Source organism: Strix aluco, chromosome 19 (genome assembly GCF_031877795.1).
Source record: "Strix aluco isolate bStrAlu1 chromosome 19, bStrAlu1.hap1, whole genome shotgun sequence".
NCBI classification, from domain to species: Eukaryota; Metazoa; Chordata; class Aves; order Strigiformes; family Strigidae; genus Strix; species Strix aluco.
In genome coordinates this window covers 12940356-12968059 of record NC_133949.1, presented here as the reverse complement: position 1 = coordinate 12968059, position 27704 = coordinate 12940356, and the positions used below count along the sequence as shown (strand labels likewise).

At 44.2% G+C, this 27704-nt stretch overlaps 3 protein-coding genes across 4 annotated transcripts; 1 reads left to right on the top strand and 2 right to left on the bottom strand.

Annotated features, from left to right (window-relative positions):
* Window positions 1–338: 338 nt before the first annotated feature.
* Window positions 339–7052, bottom strand: SMG8 (SMG8 nonsense mediated mRNA decay factor). The gene is made up of 4 exons (XM_074845307.1): window positions 4830–7052; window positions 4037–4182; window positions 2769–3644; window positions 339–1240 (listed from the first exon to the last, which is right to left on the bottom strand). The coding sequence occupies exons 1-4, from the start codon at window positions 6958–6960 to the stop codon at window positions 1043–1045; spliced, it is 3351 nt and encodes a 1116-aa protein (XP_074701408.1). The 5' UTR covers window positions 6961–7052; the 3' UTR covers window positions 339–1042.
* A 65-nt stretch (window positions 7053–7117) lies between these two features.
* On the bottom strand, window positions 7118–13517 carry PRR11 (proline rich 11). Of its 2 annotated transcripts, XM_074845311.1 has the most exons (10): window positions 13391–13517; window positions 11429–11540; window positions 10864–11017; window positions 10210–10332; window positions 9179–9439; window positions 8939–9037; window positions 8322–8431; window positions 8149–8208; window positions 7969–8065; window positions 7118–7489 (listed from the first exon to the last, which is right to left on the bottom strand). In XM_074845311.1, exons 2-10 carry the CDS (start codon window positions 11536–11538, stop codon window positions 7421–7423), a joined length of 1083 nt encoding a protein of 360 aa, XP_074701412.1. In that variant the 5' UTR covers window positions 11539–11540; window positions 13391–13517; the 3' UTR covers window positions 7118–7420. The 2 variants fall into 2 exon arrangements, with proteins under 2 accessions (XP_074701412.1, XP_074701411.1); XM_074845310.1 differs by having other exon boundaries at window positions 8939–9439.
* SKA2 (spindle and kinetochore associated complex subunit 2) lies at window positions 12892–26699 on the top strand. The gene is made up of 7 exons (XM_074845035.1): window positions 12892–12993; window positions 22039–22128; window positions 22901–23077; window positions 24384–24470; window positions 26030–26075; window positions 26111–26138; window positions 26219–26699. Exons 1-7 carry the CDS (start codon window positions 12961–12963, stop codon window positions 26343–26345), a joined length of 588 nt encoding a protein of 195 aa, XP_074701136.1. The 5' UTR covers window positions 12892–12960; the 3' UTR covers window positions 26346–26699.
* The last annotated feature ends 1005 nt before the right edge of the window (window positions 26700–27704 follow it).

Here is a 27704-nt window from a genome sequence, read left to right as displayed (position 1 = left end):
GTCATGCAGTATAATTACTGTATTATAACAAACTGGCAAATTAAATTTTGTATGCATGCTAATGAAAAATAAATATTCTAGAAATTAAATTAGGTCTCAGCATACGGCCACTATCATTAATACATCTTACCTTGACAAAAAGTTAGAAGCTGATTTACTGTGACTAATTTTTTGGCACCGACAGCCACACGTGAAGCCTGCAGGACTTCATGTAGCACATCTTTTGCAAAGTGCAGTATAACTGCCCAAACTTCCTCCATTTCGGATTCAAACTGGGCCAAAACCATCCTTTTAGCAACCAGAAGTCTGTTTAATCACAAGTCAAGCTATACTGACAATTAAGCTGCAGTTGCTTATAATGAACAAGCTCATACAGCTTTAATTTTTCCACAAATTGACCAGCAGGTTTAGTTTCCAAAGAGATCTGTCATTCCAAAATATGAAATTAAATCAGCCATTTAACAAAATCTGATCTAAGTATACAAATACAGTAAAATCTTTCAACTTGATATAGGTAAGCACACTTTCTGGCTATGGTGTTAATACAAACACGAACTGCCATGCCTTTTTTCTTTTTAAAGACAAGATCAAAGACAAATGGTTTCTCACATGAGCACATTAAAAAGCATTTATTGTTTGCATACCAATAGCTTGTTTAGAAAGTGAGAAAAGAATCTGCCCATCATTGCCTCAATATGACAAATGTAACTCGAGTTCAGGCAATACTAATTTTTAAATAGTCCTAAACATGTGTGTAGAAAGATACGATGGGGAAAAGCACTATCATCAAAACATCTAGTAATACAGGCTCAGTACATTTCGATAACCAGCTTTTATTTTTTACATATGAAAATGTAATAAACGGAAAATATACACATCTCGGATTCCTTTCTCTACTCTGATATCAGACCTTATTTTCAATCAGACCGTGTCCAGTGAAATACAGTGGGTGATACCTGCTGGGTAACAGACATGACTCAAAATCCATTCTTTGGATTGAAGACAGTATTTTTAAACGAAAAGCAATCTACCAGAATAATTCTTATTGTGTAATCGCTTTCAGTATTCCTCGGAGAACTTTATAGCTCATTAATTGTTGGCTTTCTTTGGGAGGAAAGCAGGGTCCACGTTCTGTCACGTATGCATAAGGAAATCTAAGCACCCACAGTCCATCGGATGGAAGGGTAATTTCCTGCTTCTCAGGGTAAAATACAGGACAAGGTGGTGGCCCTGGTTGAACCTGAAAACAAAAAGGAAATACGAGTAGATAATCAAACATCATTAGAATAAAAAACAAAACAAAACAAAACTTAAAAGCAAACTGAATCCAAGGAAGTCTCTTAAGTCTTGCCTACTACCACGTTCTCATCCACTTGAGCACGTTCCAGGTAATCACTGTGCCATTACTGTGGGACATCCATAAATTTCCAATTTTACCACAGCGAAGATGCTGAATTTAAGGCTGCAGATTAGGTCCTACCAAAGAGATTCACAATATAAACACAAGCCTTCCGCCTCTCGGGCAGTGGTAAACGCTGTGAGAACAGCAGATTTCAGTGCTGTAGCACAGACATCCCTGAGCTGTAACCTCACTAAACCAATGTGAATTTTCAAGGACTTCAGCAACATTTAATAGGGCTCTTGTATAATTCATACTAGAAGATTCAGAAGGTCTTATTCACATGAGGAACTGACATGTGGAACCCACAACACATAGCATAACAGATACTCCAAATAAACACACGCCCTCAGCAGTCAAAAGCTGTGATACAGCTGTACACTGGGAATGAAGAACAAACTATCAACACAAACTGAAACTTCAATTCTTGCCTCAGTTTCAAACAATAACACAATAAACTGCAAACTGCATTGAAATACTGGTGTTGGCATCAGGGTTCAGTCAGTATTCTTCCTTTAACTTCTAAAACAAAGCAGGTTCGTATCGGAGTAGTTGAAGGTGTCCCATAAAAGAGGCCAACTCCATTGTCTTGTGATTCAGCCTTAAGGATCTTGTGGCACTTCCCAAACAGCTCAAAGGGTTACAAAACATCCCAAATCCGCCTCTCCCCCACCCATATGTTTTGTGCAGACTTGTTACTCAGTGACACCACTATACAACGAACACCAATTTTCTTGCCATAGACTAACAAATAATAGGCACTTATGCGCACACAGGATTTCATACAGCAGTAACTGAAGGAAGATACACTTGTTCATGTTTTACTACCTTAAAAAGTAAGAAAGTGTAAAGAGAGCTCTTTCCTCATTGTTTTTAATATACATTTGAAAATGTGAAAAAACCCTCCAATTAAAAAAACCTTTTCACCTCCTAAATTCAAAGGGTAACTAATAATAGTTTATCTCTGCAATGAGTCACTGCTTTTCTCTATGACGTTTAAAACAAATTCATTCTTACACAATCATTACTTACTTGTTCTCTTTTTAAAAAGAAGCAATTACTACAGTATGGAATGCTATTAATTAATCCTCGAGAAAATATTTTTTAAAACTTACTTTATACAAAGCATAAAGCTGGCATAACCCCATCTTGAACTTTTAAAAAACCCAAACCTGTTTACAAAACAGATACTTTTGGTGACTACTGCCTTAGAGAACTTGACTGAAGTTGGTTTGAGTTGGAAAGCATTTCCTGTAGCATCCCTCTGACACCCTTTGCCAATCACCCTTGTGCCTTCCGGTCCTGCAATTAACGTTCCAACAACCGACCCTTTCTCAGCAGTTACCAGTTTCCCTCTTCCATTATTTACCTGAGGAGTTAACGTGATCTGCAGCGGAGCATCAGGAACCACCACAAAGAGTCTCATGAACTGAGCGTAATGCGGCTTGAGTCCTCGCCCCTGAGTCGACGACAGGATGTACAGCGGCATGTCAGAATTGAGGGCTTTGATGGCAGATTCCTTTGGGCCCCCTCCCATCACTTTCATGACCTTATCAGGCCCTGAACACATGAACCTCCTACCACGTGCGTCTTCATATTCAAATCCTACGAAAGCTCGAGCTATGTCATCTCTCCGTCTTCCTCTTCCCATCACAACCGCACTTCTTTTTCCAGGAACAGCCTTGTTAGGTGCAGGCCAGGAATTGGTATCTAAGTCTCCTTCATCTTCAGCTCTCGTCCTGATGACAATGTCCCAAGGCATTAAATAGTTTGTTCCCGGGATAAAGCCCTGTTGATCTAAGCCTGTGTGGAAGTTATAAGCCTTAGCAGGCCCCAGCTTAACCAGTGACCAACTGGAGAATTTGGGCAAAAGGCCTTTGGGGCAATTCGAATGGAGCATCCCAGGGAGGTACTCAACAGTGGATGCCTGGCGATCTACCAGGCTTGGTCTTTTCTCACTTTTGGAGTCCCCACTCTGCCCATGACCTTCTGCGTTGTCCCCTCCACCCTGGGCGTCAGGCGGGTAGGTGCCCAAGCTGCCCGTCGACTGACCCAGGCTGAGGGCTAAGCTCAGGCCTGTGCTTTCTCCCTGAGTCTGAGGTTCTTTTTCTTTAAGTTTCTCAATCTCGCCTTCCGGAGGGGCAGGCGATGACTCGTCCCGAGCAGGCGCCGGATCAGGTGTGCTTGGCTGAAATACGGGAAAGTTGATGTGCTCCAGTTTCCCACAGCATTTTTCTTCCAGCAGCTATGAGAAAGAAAACGTGGTTAACTTTCCATCTTCCACCTCTGAGATGAGGGAGTTCAGACTCCTAACATTCAGCAGCTACCATTAAGATTCAAGAAGTTTTGCGCTAAATGAGAACCAAAGCAGCGATGGGAATACAGCCCACAGACACGATGGATTGAAAATTCACATGAACACACTTGAACTATAAATAGATGCTCCTGCGTGCATGCACTGGTGAAGACTGGAACTGCCCACTCTGGTCAGCCTATCGTGCAAACAATTTCTGCTCCCAGAAATATCTTCCCCAGGCAACGTTTACAAGCTGATAAGAGGAAACTCACTTCAAAATAGAGACTTTGTTGATGAAGCAAAAGCACTGCTTGAAGCAAAAATAGAGACCTGATAGTTACCTGGTAAAAGTCGTAATTAGCTGCTTTGATATCAAAGGGGTCATCCCGAGGAGCTTGTTTCCTTCCACAGTTACAGGCACCGGTGGAACGAGCCCGGCTGTTGTGGTACAGAACTGGAGGATTTCTGTCTGCTTCTGGCTTTTCCCCTAAAAGCAAAATCAATCAAACCCTAGATAAATTGCTCACCATTTCTAGAGATTCTTTAATTCCCTTCACCCACTGCTTCCTCCTTGCTATATACACATGCAAAATTATTTACCAGCAATGCCAGTTTGTCAAGCAACTCCTTCCTTTCCCACTTTTAATACAAAATTCAGTTTAGTGGTGTAACCTACACTGGAATCTTGTTTTTACAAACTCTTCCTAAAAGGCATAAATACTTCTACTGCCTGCAAATAAATGTGTATCAGACAGTTTCTACTCCTTGACATTAATCAAGCTATTTAAAAAAAGGGGGGGGTACTTATGCTTCCGAGAGGACTTTTGTTCTCTTACATATCTATTGTTAGGAGGACTCCAGTGCAGCGCTTCTAATTAGCAAGACGGAATGAGAGTTACTACTGAAATCAAAGCAACTACTAACAGCAGACTCACTCCTAAACATTACCCAAACCTAAAGGAAGCCTGCACAACAGCTCTGCTGTAATTAATCCCACCATACAAAGATGAAGCTTTAAAGCTGCCAAGCTTTCATCTTCCATAAACACGCAAGAGTGGGTGTTTTCAGCCTAGGACATTTTGAAGCAGATTCAAAATTAAACCATGAAACCCAATGACGAGTGAGCTTCTTTACCTGCTTTTGGGAGCAGGTGAAACTTATGGACGCAGTGCTGGTCTGTTAAACTTCGCTCTTCACAAAGCTGATGCCCGTTGCTCCAGAACTTGTAACAGTCCTCGTTGAGCTGCATGGCGTATTTATGAAAGGCTGGGCCGCGGGCGTGCTGACTGTACACACGCAGGGCCTGGGCCAGCTGGTTCTTATGGACCGTCATGGTGTAATTGTGGGGCAGGTTGGACTGATAAGCGCTGTGGGCCATGGGGAGAGCCTTCTGGCAACGGTTTTCTGAGAACTTGGTGTCTATATCTAAATAGCCTTCCAAGACTTTGATGCTGCCCATGATTTTTGAGCTCAGTTCCCCCGTGAGAGAGGTCGGGTCGTCATCTTTGCCTTCGATGGTCACTTCATACAGTTTTAAAGCTGCAGCAACCCACTTCTGGTAGGTTGGGAGCTCAAAGTGAGAGGGCTGCGGGTTCCTCCCCACGCTGTCATCGAAGCCCTTCTTGCTGAGCACCAGCTCCACGTGCTGCCACAAGAACTCCTTGAGGGTGCAGTCCACAAGCTGCCCAGACGAGCTGGAGCTGCTGCTGCTGCTCTCTGCGTGGAAGGACAGCTGCTGCCTGCCATGCCGCATCATCTGATACCTCCTGGGTCCTGACAGGGTGGGAGCCAGCAGCGAGTCAGTCTCTCTCATGGTGCAATTGCTCCTGAGCTGGTCAAGAAGCATGGCCACCGGGTCATCTCCGTCCTGGGCCCCCCCAGCCACAATGTACACAAAAGCCTGGTTAGCAGGCACGGTGAACAGGCAGTTGATGCTCTGGTTGGTTAACACCCTGCTCTTGCGGAAAATGCGGTAGATCTGATCCTCCAGAGCATGCTGCAACCTCCTCTTGGGGGAGTGCTTCTTGGGGGGTGGCTTTTCCAGGTGACCACAGGGGTCCTGGCCCCTGCTTGGGAGAGGATCCACCTTTAGGGCCCCGTTGAGCTGGAAGAGGAAGAGGAGGCGAGGAGGGCACGGCCTACAGTTGAGCTTCCACTCCTTGCCGACCGGGCAGTCTTTGATGGCCGCTTTCAGGGAGGGCAGGACCTTCTGCCGCAGCCCGTCCAGCGCCCTGAAGACGCGGTCGTAGGTGATGTCGAAGGAGCAGGTGGGATGCACCAGCAGCAGGATGTGGCAGACGGAGAAGAGGTAGAGGAGGCTCAGGCAGTGCAGCTTCTCCTGGTGCTTCCAGAACTCGTGGGCCTCAGCGTGAGGCAGCGGGGCCGGGCCGCCGGAGGGGTGCCCGGGCCCGGTCTCCCCGCTCTCGGCCGCCGCCAGGTCCCCACAGGCCCGCAGCAGCTGCGGCGTGTCGCAGATGGAGGTGAGCACCAGGTACAGCACCCGGCTCTCCTGGCTGTAGTAGGCCTGCAGGTGGTTGTAGTCCTTGCCCGTCGGTTCGCCCTCCTGCCCCGGGACGCCGTCCGCCAGCTCGGGATCCTCCTGCCCGAAGAGGGGGAAGACCTGCCGGTCGCACACGGTGTTCACCAGGGCCGCCTTCTCCGAGCACAGCTGCAGCGCCGTCTTCCCGAAGATGCCCACCACGCACACCTCCTCATCGCCGCCGGAGCCCCCCGCCGCCGCCGGGCCGCCCCCCGCCTCCGCGGCAGCCGTGGCGGCCAGCAGCAGCTCCCGCAGGCTGACGGGCCCCAGCGCCATGGCTGCCGGCAGCCCCGCCGGGAGCGGCATGGCGCCCGCCCGGAAGCGGCGGCGGCCCGGCCCCCTGCGCATGCGCGGCCCCGCCCCGGGGAGCCGGTTGGGGCGAGCCGACCGTGACCTTGACGGTGGGTGCGCGGTAGAGACGGGGTGTACCGGACACAGCGAGGCGGGGTAGAAACCGGGTGTTGGGCGGCAGCAGCCGCGGAGATCTGCCGTGTCTGGGGTGCTGCGCGGCCCCCGAAAGGCACGGGGCGGGCGGGAGGATGCTGCGCCCACGGAGGGGGCCACCGGGCTGGGGAAAGCAGGTCCTTGTCCCCCCCTGGACACCACTGGAGCTCCCGGGGAGCTGGACCGTGAACGCCGGGAGGCTGCCGGGGACTTGCCTGTAAGCAGCACAGTCTGACGCGGCCGGTGAGCTGACCCCCGCCACAACCCCCACACACTCTTCATACGTTCTTACCCACGTCGTTGAATCGTGGTGGAAACTTGCAGCCTTTCACTTTAATAACATTAAAGTGCTAAAAGTGATGCTTTTCTTCGAACCAGTGTAATTACCGTCAGGATTTTTTTTTTTTGTTTAAAAAAAAAATGTAAAAACAATACTGAATTTCAGCAAACATGCACATATTTATATTACAAGCAGCACCAGTGCTGGGAACACAATAGTCCCTGCTCAGCAGCAGCCAGGTAGCAAAAGACTCGAGAAATTTCTTTTTTTCCCCATTAATAAACTGCAACCAGATTGAGACACATTATAAAGATGCTGCCTTTAAAAAGCAAAAGGCTGCTAAAGGGTTTTCATCACGCCCTGTTCTCGTATACGCTAGATTTACTTACAAATACATATGCTTGAGTGAGATAAAAATGGGATTCAAGTGACCGCGAATGAAAAATACATTGTTCCCGAAATCTACTTTTGTTCATCAAAGCTGTTTGCAGCACTTAACCGGGCTGGCGAGGGACTCTTTGGATGAGCCATCTGTCAAAATAAGAAAAGGGTCAGATTTTAGAAGATGAACTTAGTGCTAATTATGACTGAGATAAAATATAGTGTAATTCTTAACTGACATTCAGAAAAGAAAACAGACACAGCAAAAAATAAAAGACATTATTAACCCTCTGATTTTGTTCTCCTGCAAACTGGAACTATGAAGTTAGAGATCACAATGAGGGACTAGAAAGGCCATCAAAAAAGCAGCTTTCCCTCTTAGTGCTGTCAAATAACCTGCTGGAAGACAGGCAATGGCACTTCCCTTCTGCAGTTTCCTTAACATTAAATCAGGAACCAGTAAAACAAGCGCCCTTATTTGTGGGTACTTCGGGCTTTTGGATAATTATGGAGAGACTGTAACGTAGGTAATACATACCAATAGCACTGCACTGTAGGGAAAAAGATCAGTAGGAAATTCTGTGGATTTTAAAGCCAATTTATTGTTCCAAAGAGACACCCTGACTTGCCTGAAATTTGCGCCGTAGTGCCTGTGTCATTATTGGTGTCAACCCAGACCCACATTCAATGTTTTCTTTACTATTTAGTGGAGTGCCACCAGGACTTCTGAAAAGATTGGAAACAAGGGGAGTTATGATTAGTTCTCTGTTTTTTCTAGAAAAACAAAACGAGAGTAGAAAGGAACTTACCTTTGTATATTGACTTTCTTCAGATGTTTTCGAAGATCTAACTGATTTTTAGCAGGGGTACTGAAAGAACAAGACAAATTGTCAAAATAGAACATTTTGTACTCTGTAAGCAATGTTAATTACTGTTTAGAACAGAAAAATCTAGTATCAAAGAAAGGAAGAAAGCATCTTACATTAAGGAGGTTGTAATGTGACCTGATGGCTTGGATTTAGGTCTCAGACTAACACTCTGTAAATCTGAGACGGTAATTAATGCCCTGCGGGTCTTCACTGGTGATTCTGCCTAAAGTGAGAAGAGAAATGTTACCACAAATAAACTTTAGAAGGTCTTACTGACCTTAAATCTATTTAATATTTATACTCTGAAAGACTTGTGTGGTTTATGGCTTTTATGCTTTTATGAATCATTAAGATTTGCATGTGCCTTGGATAAAAATAGATTTATTAAAAAAAACACCACACTTTTGCAAACAAGGTTCCATCGGGGGAAAAAGAAAACTCAGAATCTATTGATAACACACAGATGTAAAGCTGCATGCCCTTAACATAAAATTAGCATTGTCCTGCATGCCAGATGAGACTGGAGTTAGTTACTTAGTTTCTTCACTTCAGGTGCAGAATTAGAATGATTACTTAAAGCTGATCACTGGGCTTTGGGAAGAGAGGAATTAATTTCTTGAAAAAATTTCTCTGAGGGGCTAAGATATGCACTGCAGAAAATACACCGGTTCCAGGGTGGTGTTTGCCTTGATACACCATCACCCATTTATCCGTGTGTCCTCCGGTTTACCTTGTCCATGCTCAGGTTGCTGTCTGTCTTCTTCAGTTTGACATTCAGGAGATCTTTGAGAGTGATCTGCATCGGCCCATCGTTTTTCAGTGATGGTGCCTGAAAACAAAGGTGGTTGGAAGGGAAATTGGGATCAACAAGTGACTGAGCGTTCACAAAGACCCACATTCCTGATGAAACTGGGTCCAAAGAACCCAGCCGTGAGAGGAAAAAAAATAGAGGAACCTTCTTATTCCCTACCAGAAGTGCTTTAGAGCCGTTGCCCCGTTTGAGGAGAAGAGGTGCCGGAGGCAGTTTTGGTGGGGGCAGTGGTGGTGGTGGCGGCGGAGGAGGAGGAGGAAGAGGTGGAGGGGGTGCAGACAGAGGCTGCAGCTGTATTGCGCAAGGCCCGGACACTGCTGACGGCGGGTACGGCTGCGTCTGTACGGGAGCACCCAGAACTGGTTTATTACACCTCTGACAAAGAGAATTTTCTGAAGACAGAGCTGCAATTCCATTCATCTGAAAACAATGTAAATAAATAAGAGAATATTAAATCCACTGGCAAAAGTAGATGGAATCTCAGACAATAAGGGTTCTAGCTTCAGTTGATCCAGAAAAACATAAAAAGCCTCTTAGGAGGCTCACCAGCAAGCCAGTTCCCTGTAGCTATGAAGTAACCACCATTTAGTAATGCTGAATGCAAAGAAGAAGTGAAACATTGCCCAGTGAGGAGCTGTGGCAATACAACGGAAGATTGGCAAGGAGGATTGTAAACACGCTGAAGTGACTTGCAGCCGGGGTGCCAAAAACCACAGATATCACACTGATTGTTGTTTAGCTCTGTGTGCTTGACAGGTAGGATGCCTGCGCTTAGACAACACAGACCTGTGAGAAACTCAGAGGCTCAAACCTCCTCGAGATTCCTGCCCTACTGTGGGAAAGATCGAAGCACAGTGGAAAAGTACGCCTGTGAAGATCCTGGATATATACAGGCAAAAAGCAGCAGGCCTCAGATCTTTTCCTCTTTTCCTGCCTAGCAAGGACTGAGCTCTGTGGTGCTGGCATCCCCGCTTGCGTGCCTCTGCCCGGGTGCCGCTGTGGGGATCCCTTAGGTGACGAGGTAACGGGAATAAATTTATGCTTTGCATTTCATCCGTGGTTTGTGGTTGGTCCTGCCTGTGCCGGCTCACACAGAAGCTCTTAAAATTTCAGCTTATCTGCACTGACTGCAGTTCCTTACATGCTTACATGAGCAAACATCACCCTGCCCCACTGGGATGGAGACTGACCTGGAGTGTTCCTTGTAGTCTGGAAAATTCAGTTTCCAACTTTTCCAGCTGCTCTCTGAATGTATTTAGCTCCCTTAAGTAGATTTGCGATGGAAATATGGTGTCTTTAACCACCTTAAAACTCTAAGCATAAAAAAAAGCCCAGATAAGCATTTTCACCACCAAGTTATGTTTCCAGAGACAAGGCTACGATTACTCCTGAAAGTTCTATCGCAAAGTCTAGTTGTAATCCATGGAAAGGCACACCACAAAGATCCAAAATTTCACCAAATAGTTCCTTGGCAGGAACCCAGCGAGTGACTTTCTTCAAAAACACTTTAACTTCATCTAGGAATTCTAAAATATAATTCACATTTGACCTGAAAAGCTCATACTATTTCTGCTACGAAAGAAAGACTGCACCTTCTGTCACTGCAAATCCCCCTGATATTCCAATAAAAAACCTACAATTGCATGTATGCATTTAATGCCCACAGTTGCCTTGACACTCTTCTCATATTTACTCCTTCAACAGTAAACACTAAATATACTTTAGATGTTTCAATAGACATTACTAAATTTACAACTTAGTTCTCAAATCTGACTGTATATCCTGCATCTGAGCGCTAAGAACAACCTCACGCACTGGCAAAAATAGAGAAGTAGAAAACTTACCTGTGCAACCGTGTTTTGACACCAACAATACAAGAATGATGCTGTTGTTGTAAAGGGTTTTACCACATTTTTTACGCTGGGCAAAGCTAATGACCAGAGTGAGGACAGATGGCTTGGGATAGCTGACGTGTTCAGAGGAAGATCACCCACTGACCTGGGGACAGAACATTTCAGAATGAGGCCGTAATTCTGTTTATCATTTCAACCTTTAAAAAAGTTAACTGTGACCAATCGCCTGGAAATTACAAGTACCAGCAACAGCAGGTGACAACAGAGTAAACATGAGCACAGAGACCAGGAAAGACCAAGATACATTTTGATATAGTGCAGGGAAAATCATAGCTGCAATACATTTTTCTCCAAACTGCTTTTCTTGCACATTAAAGTTAACAATAGATGGAGCGCTACAATATATACAAGATGAAACAATTTCACAGCATCCATAACAAGATGTAGAAAGGCTTCAAAACCAATTCTGTTACCTCAATTCCATGTACTGTCAGGAGCAAACAGTGGACCCAGAAATTGATTTAAAAGGAAAAGTTCCAAGTGAGCTTCTCCTTACCGTGGAGAAGGACAACCTGAGCCCTGGGGCTCTACAGCATCTCCTTTTTCTTCCAGCAGAAATTTTGCTCGGGCTCTCCGTTTTCGTCTGTATTTCTTATACTTTGCCATTACTGTTAAGAAAAAGACACGTTTAAAATTAATGTTTAGAAATATACCCACTTTCACATGGGGACAGAGCTATCACCAGATAGGTAGGGAAGAACATGAGCTACAGCTCAAAAATCCAGTCAGAAGTTATTCAGTCATATTGCGAGAAGCTTAACATATAACTCATAAAAAAACCCTTTGTCACTGCAAATCCTCCTAATATTCCAATACCCCCCCCCCCAGTTGCATGTATTATAGCTTTTTAATTGGAATTTCAAGACGATTTGCAATGACAGAGGGTGCAGTCTTTCTTTCACAGCAGAAGTTATTATTCTTAAGTTCCTCTGATCTGCTGGGACATATCGGTACGTAAGAGAGAGGAGTGAACAACGTAAAAAGTACCATTTTTATATGGGCTTTTGCGGGCGGATTTTCTTTATCCTGAAGTGACAAATACTACATTTTAGGAAAATTACGTCTGGGGAGAACGTAGGCAAAAGGCACGCAGAAAGCACAGGCAGCAGGCCCAGGAGGTCCCTGCCCGCGGGCGCTTGCTCCAGCGTTACCCGAACGCTGCCCCCTCCCTGCCCCCGCGTGGGGTCAGCCCCGCTCCGTGGGGCGGGGGGTTCCTCACACCCAACTACCCCACCTGAGACGGGGGGAGGGTAGTGGGAGGTGTCGGGGTGCCCGAGGACACGGGGCAGCCTTGTTCTTCTCCCCCCCCCCGCCCCCGCCACTCACCTCCCCATCCGCCGCCACCGATTCAAACCGCTCCCCGCGCCGCGCACAGCCAATGGGAACGCCGCTCTCTTCCGCTCCCCGCCCCGCGGGCCGTGCTAACCGCCCGCTGATTGGCCGTTAGATTGACGCGGGCCCGAGCCAATCGCCGGCCTAGCGCTGCTCCGCCCCGTCCCGGGGCGCACTGAGGAGATCCGCCCCGCCATTGGATAAAGGCTTTTCAGACCCGCCAATCAGCTGCGGGACACCGCTCGGCTGGGAAAGGCCAATGGCGTTGAAAGGGGGGGGGGGGGGGAAGCACCGGCCCGCCGGAGGGAACCGGAGGAGGTGACCGGCGCCCCCCCCGCCCTGCCAGAGACGGGCCGCAGCTAATGGACCGCTCCACTTCCCGCCAATTGCAACGCTGCGCTCCCTACTCCAGCCAATCACCGCTAGATTCCACTCTGGACCAATAGCAGCTCAAGGCGCTCCCCCACGTAGCCAATCACTGACCGCAGCTTTCCTACCAACCAATGGGCTCCCCCCTACCTCGGAGAGGGTTTACATTCTTCCCCACCCAATGGCGAGCTCCCTCTGTCAGCGATGAGCCAATGGGAGACGGGCGGCGAGTGACAGCTGCCCAATGGGAGCCTCCGACTCTCCCATCCTGCGGAGCGGGGGGTGGGTATCTCCCCGCCGCCGCCTGAGGAATGTCAACTATTCAACATGGAGACGGCGGTTACCAAGCTCCAGACCATGGTGAGTCCGGGCGGCGCGGGGGGAGCCCGGGCTGAGGGGCGGCCGGGCCGGGGACCGGCGGGGCGGCGGCGGGAGCGCCTCGGAGGGCACCGGGCTGCCGCTCGAGCGAGGGAAAGGGGGGCGCGGGCGCGGCTGGGGGGCGCGAGGGGAGAGCGGCCGCTCTCCCCTCGCGCCCCCCAGCCGCGCCCGCGCCCCATCCGGGCCCTGAGCGGAGCCCGCGCCGCCCTCGACGGGGCGACCGCCGCCCGCCGTTCGGGTCAGGCGAGTTCGGCCGGGCCGGTCCATTCTGCTCCCCCCCCACCCCCCCCCCACCCCTTCCCGGGAGGGGCGGGGCTTGCTGGTGCCGCTCCATTCCCCCCCTCAGCGCGGGGGCAGGGCCCGGCCATTTCCCTCTCACCTGGCGGCGGGGGGAGGTGGGCGGGTTCCGCGCAGCCCCGGGCGCGTTTATTCCTCTCCGGGACGGGGGAAACGGGGCCGCTGAGGGGCGCGGCCGGACCGGACCGGTCCGGTCCGTTTCATTTCCCGGTCGCGGCGGGGGGGGGGGGGCGCAGAGCAGAGCGCTCCCGGACTAGTCCATTTTCTCTCGGTGGGGGGGAGGGTGGAGCTCTCACCTGGGCTGGCTCATTTTCCCTGCGGGGGAGGAGAGGCTGGTTGGGCTGTTTCATTCGCTCCGGCAGCGGGGGGGGGGGGGGGGGCGCGGGGCGATGGCTTCCCGCCCGGGATGGCCTCCCGCCGGGGGCTGCCGCCGCGCCTCGGACTCCGCTTTTTCTCTGCCCGGGAGGCCCGGGGCAGGTAGAGCGGGGCTGGGCAGCGGGAGAGGAACCGGGGAGCCTCCCCCATCGCCTGGCCGCGGGTGGGCGCTGCGGGGCCGGGCCGCTCGCCCTGAGGAGAGGGGCGGGAAGGCGGGGGCCGGGGCGGCAGCGCGACCCTGGGCCGGGCCCGCCCGCCGGCGCTGGAGGAGGAGTGCGGCGGGGCTGCCAGCCCTTCTTTCTTCGCGGGGTCTGGGCTGTAGCCAGTCCTGAGGAGAGGCTGGCTTTTCCTTCAGCCATTCAAGTTCGTGGAGTTCCCTCACAGCGTTTAACTTGGTTTCAGCACTCTTTGAGCCAGCCCCTGAAGGCAAAGCTGAGCTACCTTATGTAAGAGCCGCCTTTCTGCCTGCCCCGCTCACGGAAAAGCAAAAAAAAAAAAAAAAAGCTGTGCCGTGCTGCTTTCACGTATTGAGAGGCACTGGAGAACTGACTCTTTCAACAGCAAAGTTCCTTGTGGCATCCTTCAAATCCTGATCTTCATTTTTGCTTCTATATAATGTAATCTCGTTGACACTTTTTTTTTTTTTTTTTTTAGTTAAAATGCTTTGGGAATATTTTACTCATCCAAATGCTTAATAGAGAACATAATTTCGATTCTTAAATCCTTACATAACTTAAAATGCTCATCCTGACATAGTTCTCCAAAATATGATGAACTTTTGGCTTTTGCTTGGAAACTTCCAGAAGTTTTTTGTAATTTTAATTGTCCTAGTAGCAGTGTTAAGTACCTTAATTGATAAACCACAAGTGTCCTCATGGAGGAAAAAAGTACGTTAAATAATAGAGAGTTAATACAATAGACATATCTTTGGATTTTTTTCCTTGTCTGGCAGTCTTGGTTTCAAGTTTTCATTAAGAAATAAGTAAAAAAAGAGTTTAATAATCTCCTAGTTCTTACCTGCGCACAGTAACATCAACAAAGTGGAATATTAAAGAGAAATTAAGAATAGGAGGAACACTGGGAGAATGTAGCAGGGAGTATTGTATATCCACATTGTCCCTTAACCTGATGAGTGCTAGACTTTCACCTTAATACACAAAATTGGTGTGCTGCTTAATGCCCTGTGTTTAAACACATTTAGTTTACTTTTACTTACTCTACTGCTCCTTCAGTCCCTTTTCTCCAGCATAATGCATCCCTTAAAGCATTAGGAACAGTGGGCAAGTAAGTGTTTCTTGTCTGAAAAGAAGCAACTGGCTGAAAGTTGTCTAAATGTGAGCTTGTTCTGCTAACATGCCTTCATCGCCTCGCTGAGTGACCTGCATGTCATGGCAATAGTAACACGCTTCTGAGTGAAGATTTTAAGCTATAATACAGTAATTTCTGTTAAGAAATAACAAATAACAATTTGAATAAGTGCCAAAAAAACTCCATTAGTTGAAAGATCAGATAATTCAAACTATCCTACCTAATTCTCAGTTTTACTGCATGTTAAAAACAAGGTGGTGTGTTTTGTTTTCACTTTGAAGAAACCACGCTTTGGAGGAGATGGGGTTATTTTTGCTTTCCTTTAGCTACTGAACTGCAGTCATCATACTGAATGAGTGGTAATAATATACAGTATTTTAATTCAGTGACATACTACATTCTTGTTAGAGCTCTGAAGTTGTTCTAATTTCAGTTTTGAAACTTCAGCCTTGCCTGTAGTGTAAGCTTGATCTCCCTGTATGTTATTTTTTTTCTTTTCTGTAAAGCCTAGTTAAAAATAGTAATTTAGAAATCTATTTAGAGATACCTAGGCTAGATGTTGAGATTTACCGATTTATTTAATGTTATGGTTTATTTATGTGTTTTATTGAAAGTCTTACTTTCAAGTGATTCTCATTTTAGGACATGTAATTAGTCAGAGAGGTAATTTGGCCCCCTTAAAGTTAACAGGGGCTTTTAGAGATGGTAGTGGAAGAAGACAGTAATGGGACACTGTCTTACGATCTACTTTACGAGTAGACCAAAATCATCATTGCACAAGTAATTTCAAGGCAGAGAGCTTGTTTGGTCAATTATCTGCACAGATGGCGTGTAACAACTTCCAAAGGTTTTGAGATTATAGCTTGGTCTTTCAGCCTGTTCTAATTACCCCAAATCATTTGGGTAACCGAATTGATTTTGCTTTCACCCTGTTAGTCTTAGTTTTCTGTTGGATTCTTCTGTTAATTTCTTCTAGCAGAGGACAGAAGATCCTACGCCTGGCTGCCGCCTTCCATTAAAACTGCTGGGTGGCACAAGGCAGTTGAATCTTCACCCGTTTCTTTTGTTTTCTTTTTTTTTTTTAAGAAAAGGGTGATTTCATAAATACACCTCAGAAATTTCATTTATTAATTTCCTATATCCAAACCTCATTCAAAAGTGCAATATTTTTCTTTGTCATTGTTTATGTGATAAAAGGAAGACTAGGGAAATGTGGGCCCTCTCCAGAAGACTTGGTTGCCTGGGATATGGAGAAGGCTGAGGTACTCAATGACTTTTTTGCCTCAGTGGCCGGTGAAGACTGGGAGAATGAAGTACCACCCACTGTAGGAGATCAGGTTCAAGACCATCTAAAGAACCTGAAGGTGCACAAGTCCATGGGACCTGATGAGTTACATCCACAGGTCCGAAGGGAACTGGTGGATGAAGTGGCTCAACCATTATCCATCATAGTTGAGAAGTCATGGCAGTCCAGTGAAGTTTGCACTGGCTGGAAAATGGGAAACATAACCCCCATTTTTAAAAAGGGAAAAAAGAAAGACCCGGGGAACTACAGGCCAGTCAGTCTCACCTCCGTGCCCGGCAAGGTCATGGAGCAGATCGCCCTGGAAACTGTGCTGGGGCACATAGAAAATACGGAGGTGATTGGTGACAGCCAGCATGGCTTCACTAAGGGCAAATGGTGCCTGACAAATTTGGTGGCCTTCCGCGATGGGATTACAGAGTTGGTGGGTAAGGGAAGAGCAACTGACGTCATTCACCTGGACTTGTGCAAAGCATTTGGCGCTGTCCTGCACGACATCCTTGTGTCTAAACTGGAGAGACATGGATTGGATGGATGGACCACTCGGTGGAGAAGGAATTGGCTGGATGGTCGCACTCAAAGAGTTGTGGTCAACAGGTCGATGTCCAAGTGGAGAACGATGACGAGTGGTGTTCCTCAGGGGTTGGGGTTGGGACCTGCTCTGTTTAACATCTTTGTCAGTGATGTGGACAGTGGGATTGAGGCACCCTCAGCAAGTTCCCTGACGACACTGAGCTTTGTGGTGCGGTCAACACACTGGAGGGAAGGGATGTGCCATCCAGAGGGACCTGGACAGGCTGGAGAGGTGGGACCGTGTGAACCTCATGTTGTTCAACAAGGCCAAGTGCAAGGTCCTGCCCATGGGTCGGGGCAATCCCAAGCACAAATCCAGGCTGGGCGAGGAGTGGATGGGGAGCAGCCCCAAGGAGAAGGACTTGGGGGTGTTAGTGGATGGAAAACTGACTGTGAGCCAGCAACGTGCGCTCACAGCCCAGAAAGGCACCCGTGTGCTGGGCTGCACCCAGAGCAGTGTGGGCAGCAGGGCGAGGGGGGGGATTCTCCCCCTCTGCTCCGCTCCTGTGAGACCCTCCTGCAGTGCTGGGTCCAGCTCTGAGGGCACCAACATCAGAAGGACACGGACCTGCTCGAGAGGGTCCAGAGGAGGCCATGAGGTTGATCAGGGGGCTGGAGCACCCCCGCTGTGAGGACAGGCTGAGAGAGTTGGGGGTGTTCAGCCTAAAAACTGACAGAGGGTAGATTTAGATTAGATATAAGGATGAAGCTCTTCCCTGTGAGGGTGGTGGGGCACTGGCACAGGTTGCCCAGAGGAGCTGTGGCTGCCCCCTCCCTGGAAGGGTTCAAGGCCAGGTTGGACGGGGCTTTGGGCAACCTGGGCTAGTGGAAGGTGTCCCTGCCCCAAGCAGAAACTTGGAACTGGATGATCTTTAAGGTCCCTTCCAACTCAAACCATTCTGTGATTCTATGTTGATCAGAATATGTACGTTGGCAACTGTGTCTCACATATCACAGCTTTGAGTGTCTTGCTTCTCCTCCTGCTTATTGTTTCTTCTTCCTGGATTTCCTGTGAAGTCAGCTCTCTCCACAGAAGTGTGATAAAATAACACTTATTTCCCCAGAGGTTTTGACATGCCTTTCATGGAAAGCTTCATTTTAGTCTTGTGGAACCAGGGATAAATGTAATTTGTAGGAGCTTAAAAAGAAAAATGTGTATGAAAATACCAGGTAATCGCTGGTTATTTAAGAATATTGCTCAAAGTACAGTAACAAGAACAGCTGAATGAACCATAACTTCTACAATCTAAGATGAGATTCACTATGCAAAAGATCGTAAAGCTGACTTTTTAACAATTTAAATAAGAATACTGCGTGCTGTATTTTAGGACTTAGGCACCTGAGACTGTGCTGCACAAGCGTTCATTGAAGTCAGCTGGGACTGGAGATCTTCCCAACAGCTTCAACAGACACAGGGTCAGGCCTCTAATGAAAATACAGTACGTGGTAGTTGCTGGTGATAAATGTATCCTTCTGTACAACAACCATTTCATTAACCTTTAATGCTCAGCACATCCTGAGCTCTAGTGCCTTCCAGTGTGCACTTCAGCAGTCTGCACTGAGAGAAATGTTATGGGCATCCATTTAGTGAAATTTGATAACAAATGGATAAACTGTCAGATGAGCTGAGAGTGCTTCATTGAGAGCAATTTAGTTAATACCTGTCACTGTATTTTTGGTATAGTGGACCTGCTTTTTATTTTGAGTGGTGTCTGTCCAGTGCCCTTTTTATGTTGTACTACTAGTGATCGTGCACAAAAAGCAGTGCAATGTTAAAAGGGCATTGGCCAGCAATACTATCTACGTTACTCATTGTTCTTGTTATTATAGTCAAAAGTCACTATTGTATGTCTGAGACCAGAAGGCGATTTGAAAAACATCTGTAAAATGGGATTGACACTCATTTATTTTTTTGCGCTCATTGTCTTCTAGTTACTTGCCACGGAGAAACGTTAACTGGTCTTTTAATGCCAAATGCCATCAACTCTGTGTGCATGTTTCCTTAGAAATAACTGCCCTACAAAGAGGAACGCATTCTTATTTCCTACATTGTGTTCTAGAGAAATGGGACAGGTGTGGAGTTGATTGAGGTTGTTGCTCTGTGTGCATCATCAATCATCCATCTCTCCATTCTTTGGTCGCTTTGCATTTTGTTGTTAGGAATCCTAGTGCCTTCAAACCCTAAGAGTTTTTTGTTGAGATTTATGAAATACACCCCTTTCCTGGTGCTCTACCATCCATGTGGTAACCCCAGTGGTAATGTATGTCCACAATGTTGGGAAATAAGTGTGTGTTTAAGTGCATTTTAAAGTGATTCAACACCTGCAAATGAGAATAACAAACTCTGGTGTCCAGAAAATGTTCCCTGTAATGCAGTTTAAGAACATTTGTCTGACAGCGGTTTAGAATCTTTTCTTGCTGTGAGGCAAATCTAGAAAAGAAATACATTTGGAAATGTAGTTTCCAGTTAAAAGAACACCAAAGTGAAATTAAATTTCTGACAGATCTGTTGAGCATTTTGTTGGGTGTTTTTTTCTTTTTTTCCTTTTTTTTTTTCCCCCCCCTCTTGGTCAGTGGAATGACAGGGATTATCAATATGTGAGTTCTTATGTGTCTGTATCAGGACTTGGTGAACATTAACCTTATCCAATTTTCCATGATCCACAGAAACCGCTATCTGACTCGACCTGTTTTTTCCAAAGCATATTTTGAGCGTATTGATTACTTGTACAGAATTCTTGCTGCTAACGAATGCTCTGACTTTATTGCACTACTGTACTTTACAGCTAGCAGTGCAATAGTATTGTCAAAGCATCTGAAAGCAGAGTACGCAGCAATGGCTTGAGTCTTGCCTCACAGTTTCTAACACTTTCTTCCAAGCCTGTGAGTAAATTACAAATTTACATTTCACAAACTGCATTTTCTGTGTGATTGTTGTACAATACTCATCCTACCAATGGTCCTAACCTATAACATTAAGGTGAGATTTTTGCAGGTGTATGTTTCCTGAAATACAGCAAGAAATAAATATTTAGAAAACAAAGGAAAAATAGATCATAATGGAAGAAAATATAGCAGTGCTTAGAAACATGCTTTGAAATAGCTGATAATAATTTTTGATTTTTTCAGAGTTAGCATACTTTTAGGAGAAAGCAGTGATACTGAACTGTGTTCGTTTTTTCATTAAGCACAAATCTTAAAATTACAGCCTCATGATGGATAAGCATTCAGCTTCACATTCAATTTTTACTGTCTTGAATCAGTAGTAGCATGGTATTAGTGGCTTAAGGTCGTTCTGTAAATCTCAAATATTTCAGGAACAGAGCTTTGTGGATAATTTTGAAAGCCACCCTTATTCATTGTCTGCCTTCCCAAAAATTAATCAAATGGAGGAAGTGAAGAAAAGCAAAAAGTTATCTTTTTGGGGTGCCTGCCTCTAGGAATGAAAACCTAAAAATGTTTGCTGGTGGTGGGGAACAGAAACGATTGAGCAGATAGGAAAAAAATCCCTCATGAACTCTTTAAAAATACATAGTGTAATAAAAAGTATTTTATTCTGACATTTTGTCATGACTGGTTTCTGTGTTAGATGGGGGAAAGAGTTTTGCTGGGCAGATGGTAAGTTATGGGAGTAAGGGGTGAAAGCTTTCCCTTTGTATAGCTGTTCAGGGTCTTTACGAGATTTATTTTCCTTTTCTTAAGATATTATTAAAAAATTTACTGAAGGTGTGTATGTGTATGAAACATCATGCAGTTTCACTACATCAGAAAGGGGGTTTTACTTGGAGAATATCTTGGATCGAACTCTATTCCTTTAGGTTCTCTGAAGTTCCAGATCCTCAAGGTATTAACGGCAGTTCCTGAAGGTGGATCCCAAAGGCTGATGTTTAAAACCTAAACATCCTTTTGGTGTCCAGGCCTGACTAGAGGCTACATCCAGAGACTACTGAAGTTTGTCACTTTAGCTACTGTTACAGCACTGGCAGTTAGTACTTTGGGATACGGTTAAATATAGCCTTATTCTGATCCTTAAAAAAGTTGTAATGGTTACATCAGGGTTAATCTCCATATAAACAGTGCAAACCAAGTTAAGCAAGTTACAAGCATTTTTAACTTGCCTTCATCATTGTCTCTTTTGTGACTGTAAAATCACCAGATTATTACGTGAAAAAATTAAGGAGTTGTTTGTGAACTGGGAAAACTGCCTTTCTTTCAAGCAGAAGACCTTAATAGATATTAAAATTGCAGACTAAAATTAATTAAGTAGTAATGCTATCAGCAGACTGTTTTACAAGGCAATTAGATAATTCTCTGGTGGCTTATTTATCCCAAGGAAAGAAATGTGATGTCATCAATTTTATTATCTATTTGTCAGTTTGGTTTATTGGGGAATAATAAAATGTATTATGGGTATTATAACCATCTGAGAGAATGATTTCCTAATATAATTAATAATAAAATCTCTGTTGATATGCCTGGATCCTGAACACTTATTCATAATCTCTGCTGTGTAAATAACTGAGTATTGCAGTGTTGCTAACATGACTTTTAATATTTGAAAAGAAAAGCAACTAGCCAAGAAAAAGCTGTAGAAAACGATGGAAAATATGTTAATATCTCAGGAGAAAAAAAAAATCTAACACCTGCATCTAGTGAAGATCAGTTGAAGAAAGATGCATGTTCTGTTCTATTAATAGAACTTACCTCTTTAAGCTGGTATACTACTTAAAAACTTCATTTTGAGAGGTTTGGCATTACAAGGGCATATGACATAGGAAGAGATGGAAAGGTTTTCATGCATTTTGGGGAGCTGCATGAAAAAGGTACTAATGGCAAGATGCAAAGAGAAGAATTGGGTAATTTGGGTTAGGCAAATGGAAAGAGGGTAAAATTAATAGAAGTATATGTGTGTGTACACATGTAATTCTTACATGTGGTTATGTTAGGTCTGAAAGTTTACTGCTTTATATTTTTCAGGGTAGAAGTGTGTCAGTGTAATTGGCAAACATTAGCTCATGGAATAGATTGGAGGAATAGAAACTTAATTTTATAGTACATGAGCCTTTAAAACAGAGGCATCTGGCTTCTGCTTTCCTGAAATACCAGGAAGTTTGGGTTTTGTCTGCAGATTTTGGTTTTTAATATACTGTGGCTGACCTTAAATATTTTAGTTCCAGAAGGCAGAATCTGATCTGGATTATATTCAACACAGACTGGAGTTTGAAATATTGAAAAGTCTTCCTGATGATCCAGCAGCAGAGGTAGTATTTCAGATTAAATAAGTAGATTTTATTGCATTTTGCTTGAAGTTGGTGACAAATGGCAATTTTCTTTAATCCTAAAATATATGTGGCTGTTCTTTTATCTAGTTGTTAGGTATTTATTAAGTATTTCTTGCATCGTATATCAGGATAACTGGCCTAATACGAATTCAGTGCAGAAACCAACAAAACCCCCTTGATTTCTTGGTATAGTGAAGTTCTCCCATGTTCTGCTCTGAGAAATGAGTAGTAGTGTTAACATCTAAATTTAAGAGACAGATTCCAGTCTGAGCTAAAATACATCCTTGCTCTGAGATCAAAGATAAACTTGCTAATGAGCAATGACTAAATTCAGATTTGGGGGGGGAGATGAGAGGAAAACAATAAACGGCATCATGTAAAGGACTTTAGAAACAAGTCCTTGTCTCCATGTATATTGTAACATAGAGTGGAAAAATAATCTTTTTAGTTAGAAGTCCCTAACTTATTCCAACTCAGAAAAACCATTAAAATTCACCAACACAATAAATTCATCCTCCTGTATTTGTGGTGGAATCACAGAGTTATGCTGTTTTATTAGCACTACCTGTCATTTTTGCTTATGAAAAATTAAATGTATAGATGAAACAGATGCTCACAGCTACACTTTTCATTGTAAAGGGTCATTTCATGGTATGTTTTAGTGTCTTTAATGCCTACACTTTTAATTGGTATGTGGCCACATTAATTTCTCTTCTTAAACAGTTTGAATGTACTTTTAATTTCTACACAGGAAAATCCAATTGCCCTCTTGGAAGAAATCTCAGTGGTGAAATCTCGTTATAAAATGTTATGTAAGCAACTGGAAAAAATTTACATAGAGCAGAGAGAGTCCATGAAGGCCATCCGTGCTGCTCTAGGGAACACAGTGAAGGTGGTTCAGGTATTACAGCAACATGTTGATGTTGAGGTAGTATTTTCATTTTAATCACTTGGGTCTTACTCTTGTAAATGAACCTTTATGTAGATGTGAGTAGTTTTGTGGGAAACTGTTGTAAGTGCAGACTCTTAGAAGACTGTTAGAAGATAAGACCATTTACCTGAAGAAATGTTTGCAAGATTGGAGCTCTTTTTGTAAATCACAAGTCTGATTCATCACTCAACAGTTAAGCTAGTGGTATTCAGTTCTGGGGTTGAAGTAATACCATAATAGTGTGAATAGTGTGACACACATTTAAATAGTTTCATAGAAATTGATGCCTCTGTGCACAGCTGTGTCCCAGTTCTATACTGACATTTTTTAAAAGTAGCCATCTTAAAGAAATTAGAAAGTGAAACCAATTTTAAAAGGCAAAAAAGCTTTTAAATAGCAAATGTATTTTCCCTGTCTAGAGTGAGTAAATTAAAGCCAACGCATTGTAACATGCATGGTGGAATTGCTGTTAGTACAAAGAAGGCAGTTTTTTCTCAGTATGGTAATGCCTATCTATCTATTAAAAAAACCCCAATAAAAACACCTTTTCATAAGTGGTCTTCAGACACTGCTTCATTACAGTTTTGAAGAGGTTGAGAAAGTGTTCATTTGGTCCCTTTACAAATAAGACGATTTAGATCAAAAAAGCTAATTGATAGTCTAGTGGCAAAGACAGAACTGGTGTGACTAAAACACATTCCCAGATCTCAGCTCTCACTTTAATATTCTAATGACAGTACCCCGAGATTGTGTTTAATCTGTCAACAGCTCTAGACAAGTTACTGGTAAGTCTTTGTAGATAAAATATACTGTATAATGGTTTAAAAGACAGTAGTTATATGTCACAGAAAGGAAAAAATATTTTCTCTCCCTGTGTTCCAAGGATATGCTGCCAAGAATAATTTCATATTTGCATTTTGTTAAAGTGGAAGACTCTTGTCTCTTGGGTTATATTTAGACTTTTTAGATAAAGATTTTGTTGTACTTTGTGTATTTCCTAAACCAAAGATGAATTAAACTGGTATGGAGAAGTATAAGTGTTTAAGTGAAATACTTCTTTTTATTGAATAATTTATCTTCTTTCCATTGAATCATTTATAGTATTGATGTTAAAGGAATATTATGGCTGGATTTTTCAGAAATAATTTGCTTGTAAATTTGCTTTCATTTGAAGGAAAGTAGCAGTTTACTATTAGTTTCCATGAGAAAAGGGCTACACAAACATTGAGTTCTTCTGTAAATATCATCACCCTAGGAACTGAAAGTATCAGAGTTCTCTGTGTTTGGTTTTTTTTTTCCCTAGCGCTTACATCTGTCAGAAGAAGAACGGACTGCAGCACAGCAGTTAACCTGCCAAACTGCTAAAGAAATGGAATCGCTAGTGGAAGAGGTAATTAGGCCACAGAGTGTCACTATTCCAGAAACCCTTAATCCTGAGTATAGCTCAGCTGAAGTCAGAAGGGCTGTTTTTGTGACTTAATACCTCTCAAATGAATGGAATTTTTCAGAAATGGGACTAAAGTTTGTATCAAACCTTTTCATTTTTATTGTATACTGATGAAGTTTATGATTCGTTCCAATTAAATTGTCCACAAAAGAAAAATTTGCTATGATGGAAGACTTTGTTCCCCTTATTTTTTAATTGGGATGTTCATGTTTCTTGTCAGAGATGCAGTTGGTTGCTCTTGTCGATCCTATTGTTCTGTTAACTCATTATATAAGAAGCTTTTGGGTGGGAGTGAAGAATGATTGATTCAAACCAGTGTGTATCAAAACGGAGAGAAATTTAATTTCCTGTAAAATATTAAATAAATAAATTTTGGAATATGAGTATCAATATATTCAAACTGTAATGCAGTAGAACATAGATGTAAACTAATCCTTGTTAAAAAGTCATATATTTTCCCATAGCTCCTCAAAGCACAAATTTCTAATACAATTATCTGCAAGAGATTTGGTCTGGGTCTCATATTAAAAAGGTTAATAGAGTGTAATTATCATATGTCTGTATCTTTTTCTACATGTCTTCTCACTTCCCACTACTCTTCTGTCAAAGGATGCCTCGCTTTCTGTCCCTTTATTGCCACAGTTGGTTTGCATGAAAGCCGTCTGGTATCTTGCAGCTTCCTTCACTCTTTGTTTGCAAATACCTTCTCCTACCTTGATAAATGCTCTCAATTTCTGTCTTTGCATTATTTAATTCTAAAGAACTGAACATACAGCTGGCATAAACCAGGCCCAATGCCAAATATAGCTATATCCTACAGCTACTGAGGCTGGTTTAATTGGTATCCGTCCCTATGTTGTCACTGAGGGTGTTTTGAAGATGTTCTGTGAAAGGCAGAAAGAACGGAAGGATGTCACAAAGGCCCTGGGATTCTTTCGTCAGTGCTGTATTTCTGGCTGAGGCGAGTTAGATATAGCTGCCTTCAGCTTGTCAGAGCTGTCAGCCTCTGTAGGTTGCCTGAGAATAGGAAAGCCTTCTTTTTCCTTTGCTGCAGGTGCAGTGCTTTCAGCTAGATCCATACCGGAATGCAAAGGACAAAGCCCTCTCCTTTCTCCTGTAGAGGGAAAACCCTCTAAATTAATTTGTATTAAAATGGCTCATATGATTTGATAATTTTCAAAACTGAATGACAGGTTCTTCAGAAACAGATTTTTTCACTTTCATTTCACTGTACGGATGTCCAAAACTGGGTCTATTCAGGAAAGTTTTGCTGCCACAGTCACACCGCCAAACTCCTTTAGCTTTTGGAATCTGCATCCAGACTGGAAAAGCAGAGCCCTGCTGCTAAACCGTGACCCCCGAACGCTGCCCTCCTCGCACCAACCCCTCCCGCCTCCCCGAGCCCTGACCCCTGGCTGGGATGTGTGTTGCGGATTTCTTGCAGGCTGATGTTAAAAATGAGGAAGTTTTTAACTCAGGAATTCTGTCTCTTTAACCCTAAGGTTGGATTCGCAAGTGACTGTTCCCAGTTTGAAGTAGCACAGAAAAGTTGATGACAGTCTGAATAAGCATGAGATTTACAGAGCACTCGCAAAAATCGTTCGTTAAACAGTATGTGCTTTTTAGCCTTTTTCTGCTAGACATGATGTTTGATACCCAGTTTTGCTAAATAGTTTGCTTTTGTCTTACAGAGCAGCAGTGGGTGTTTCACAGATGAACAAGATGAATATGAAAGCCACTGACTCAAGAACAGGAATCTTGAAAGAACTTGCTATTGTGGAACTTGACAAACAAGGAAATGTTGAATTAGTTGTGTAAATGTAAGCTCAGTCCGTTCTCATTTGACACACAAGCATCTTGGTCATAGCTCCTGGATTATTAACAAGCAAGTATTTCTGTTGTGTCTAGGAGTTATAAGGCCACTGTTGGAAAGCTGATAATGTTTCTATATACAGATTCTCTTTATAATACTTAAAATTGCAGAGTTAAAAAACATTGAGGTTGGTATTTTAGCTTGGATATTTGTAGGACTATAGTTGATGCATTTTGGAAGAGTATTGTTAGCCATGTGACACTTCCATATTCTTGCTTACATTCCTGAGTGGGTTTTTAACACAAATAACCCAAGCCACTTAATTGTACTTACATTCCTGAATAAATGATGAAAGCTAAGGAGACGAGGCCATAGATTTATTGCGCTTTTGTTTACATGACTGCTGACCCTGAGCCCTGCCCTAACCCCTGAACCTGGTCCCTGACCCTTTTAATTTTCCTTTGATGTGAGCTGTCTTGGGTTTTTTTTACAGTCCAGCAAAACTGCAGACTCACGGAATAGCTGGGGTTGGAAGGGAGCTCTGGAGATTGTCCAGTCCAAACCCCTGCTCAGAGCAGGTTGCTCAGGGCAGGGTCCCGAAAAACTCTTGAGGACAAAGACTCCACAACCTCCCTGGTCAGCCTGTTGCTATTTGACCACCCTCATAGTAAAAAAAAAAAGGTTTTTTTTTTCTTATGTTTAATGTTTTAATGTTTATTTCAGCCTGATTTGAGAAAGTATATGTTTTTTATGTTCCTACTTTTTTTCTGAAAAATGATGGCTGTCAAAGGAGGGAAATTTAAATCAGTGCCCTTAGGAAGGAGAAGGCTGATTTGTGAACTCATCGGTGAACTGATTGGTCTACTTAAGAGTTTGTTGTAAAACAAAGAAATTCACTCAACGGTCAGAATCCAATAGAACTGTTCAGCAGGTATTCCTTATTAGCAGCACTGGGGTCGCCCTGGGGTTTCTCCACCATAAGGACTCCCCAGAACTAGCAAGGGACATCAGTTTACATACACACAAATCATACATATTCATTAGATTTCCTGGAAAGCGGTGTCTTATGATAATGAGTTCCCAGAATTCATTTACATAGCCCAAGCATGCGTAGTAAAAATAGAGTGAGGGTCTTTCGTTGTTGAGGGAAGAGGTACATGGTCTTCTTCATGGTGTCTGCTCCTTCCAGAGCAGGCACTGTGAAAAGTCCAGGTGTCTTCTTCCTAAATTGGCAAAATCATCCTCCCTAGATAGTATCTCTGTGTCCTTTTGTTTGAGTTCCCCTTATCTTAGTTTGCCCAAGTGCCCACTGAGGGCTTTGAGTCTGGTATGTTACATAGGGAGCGTTTTACTTTAGACGAAGA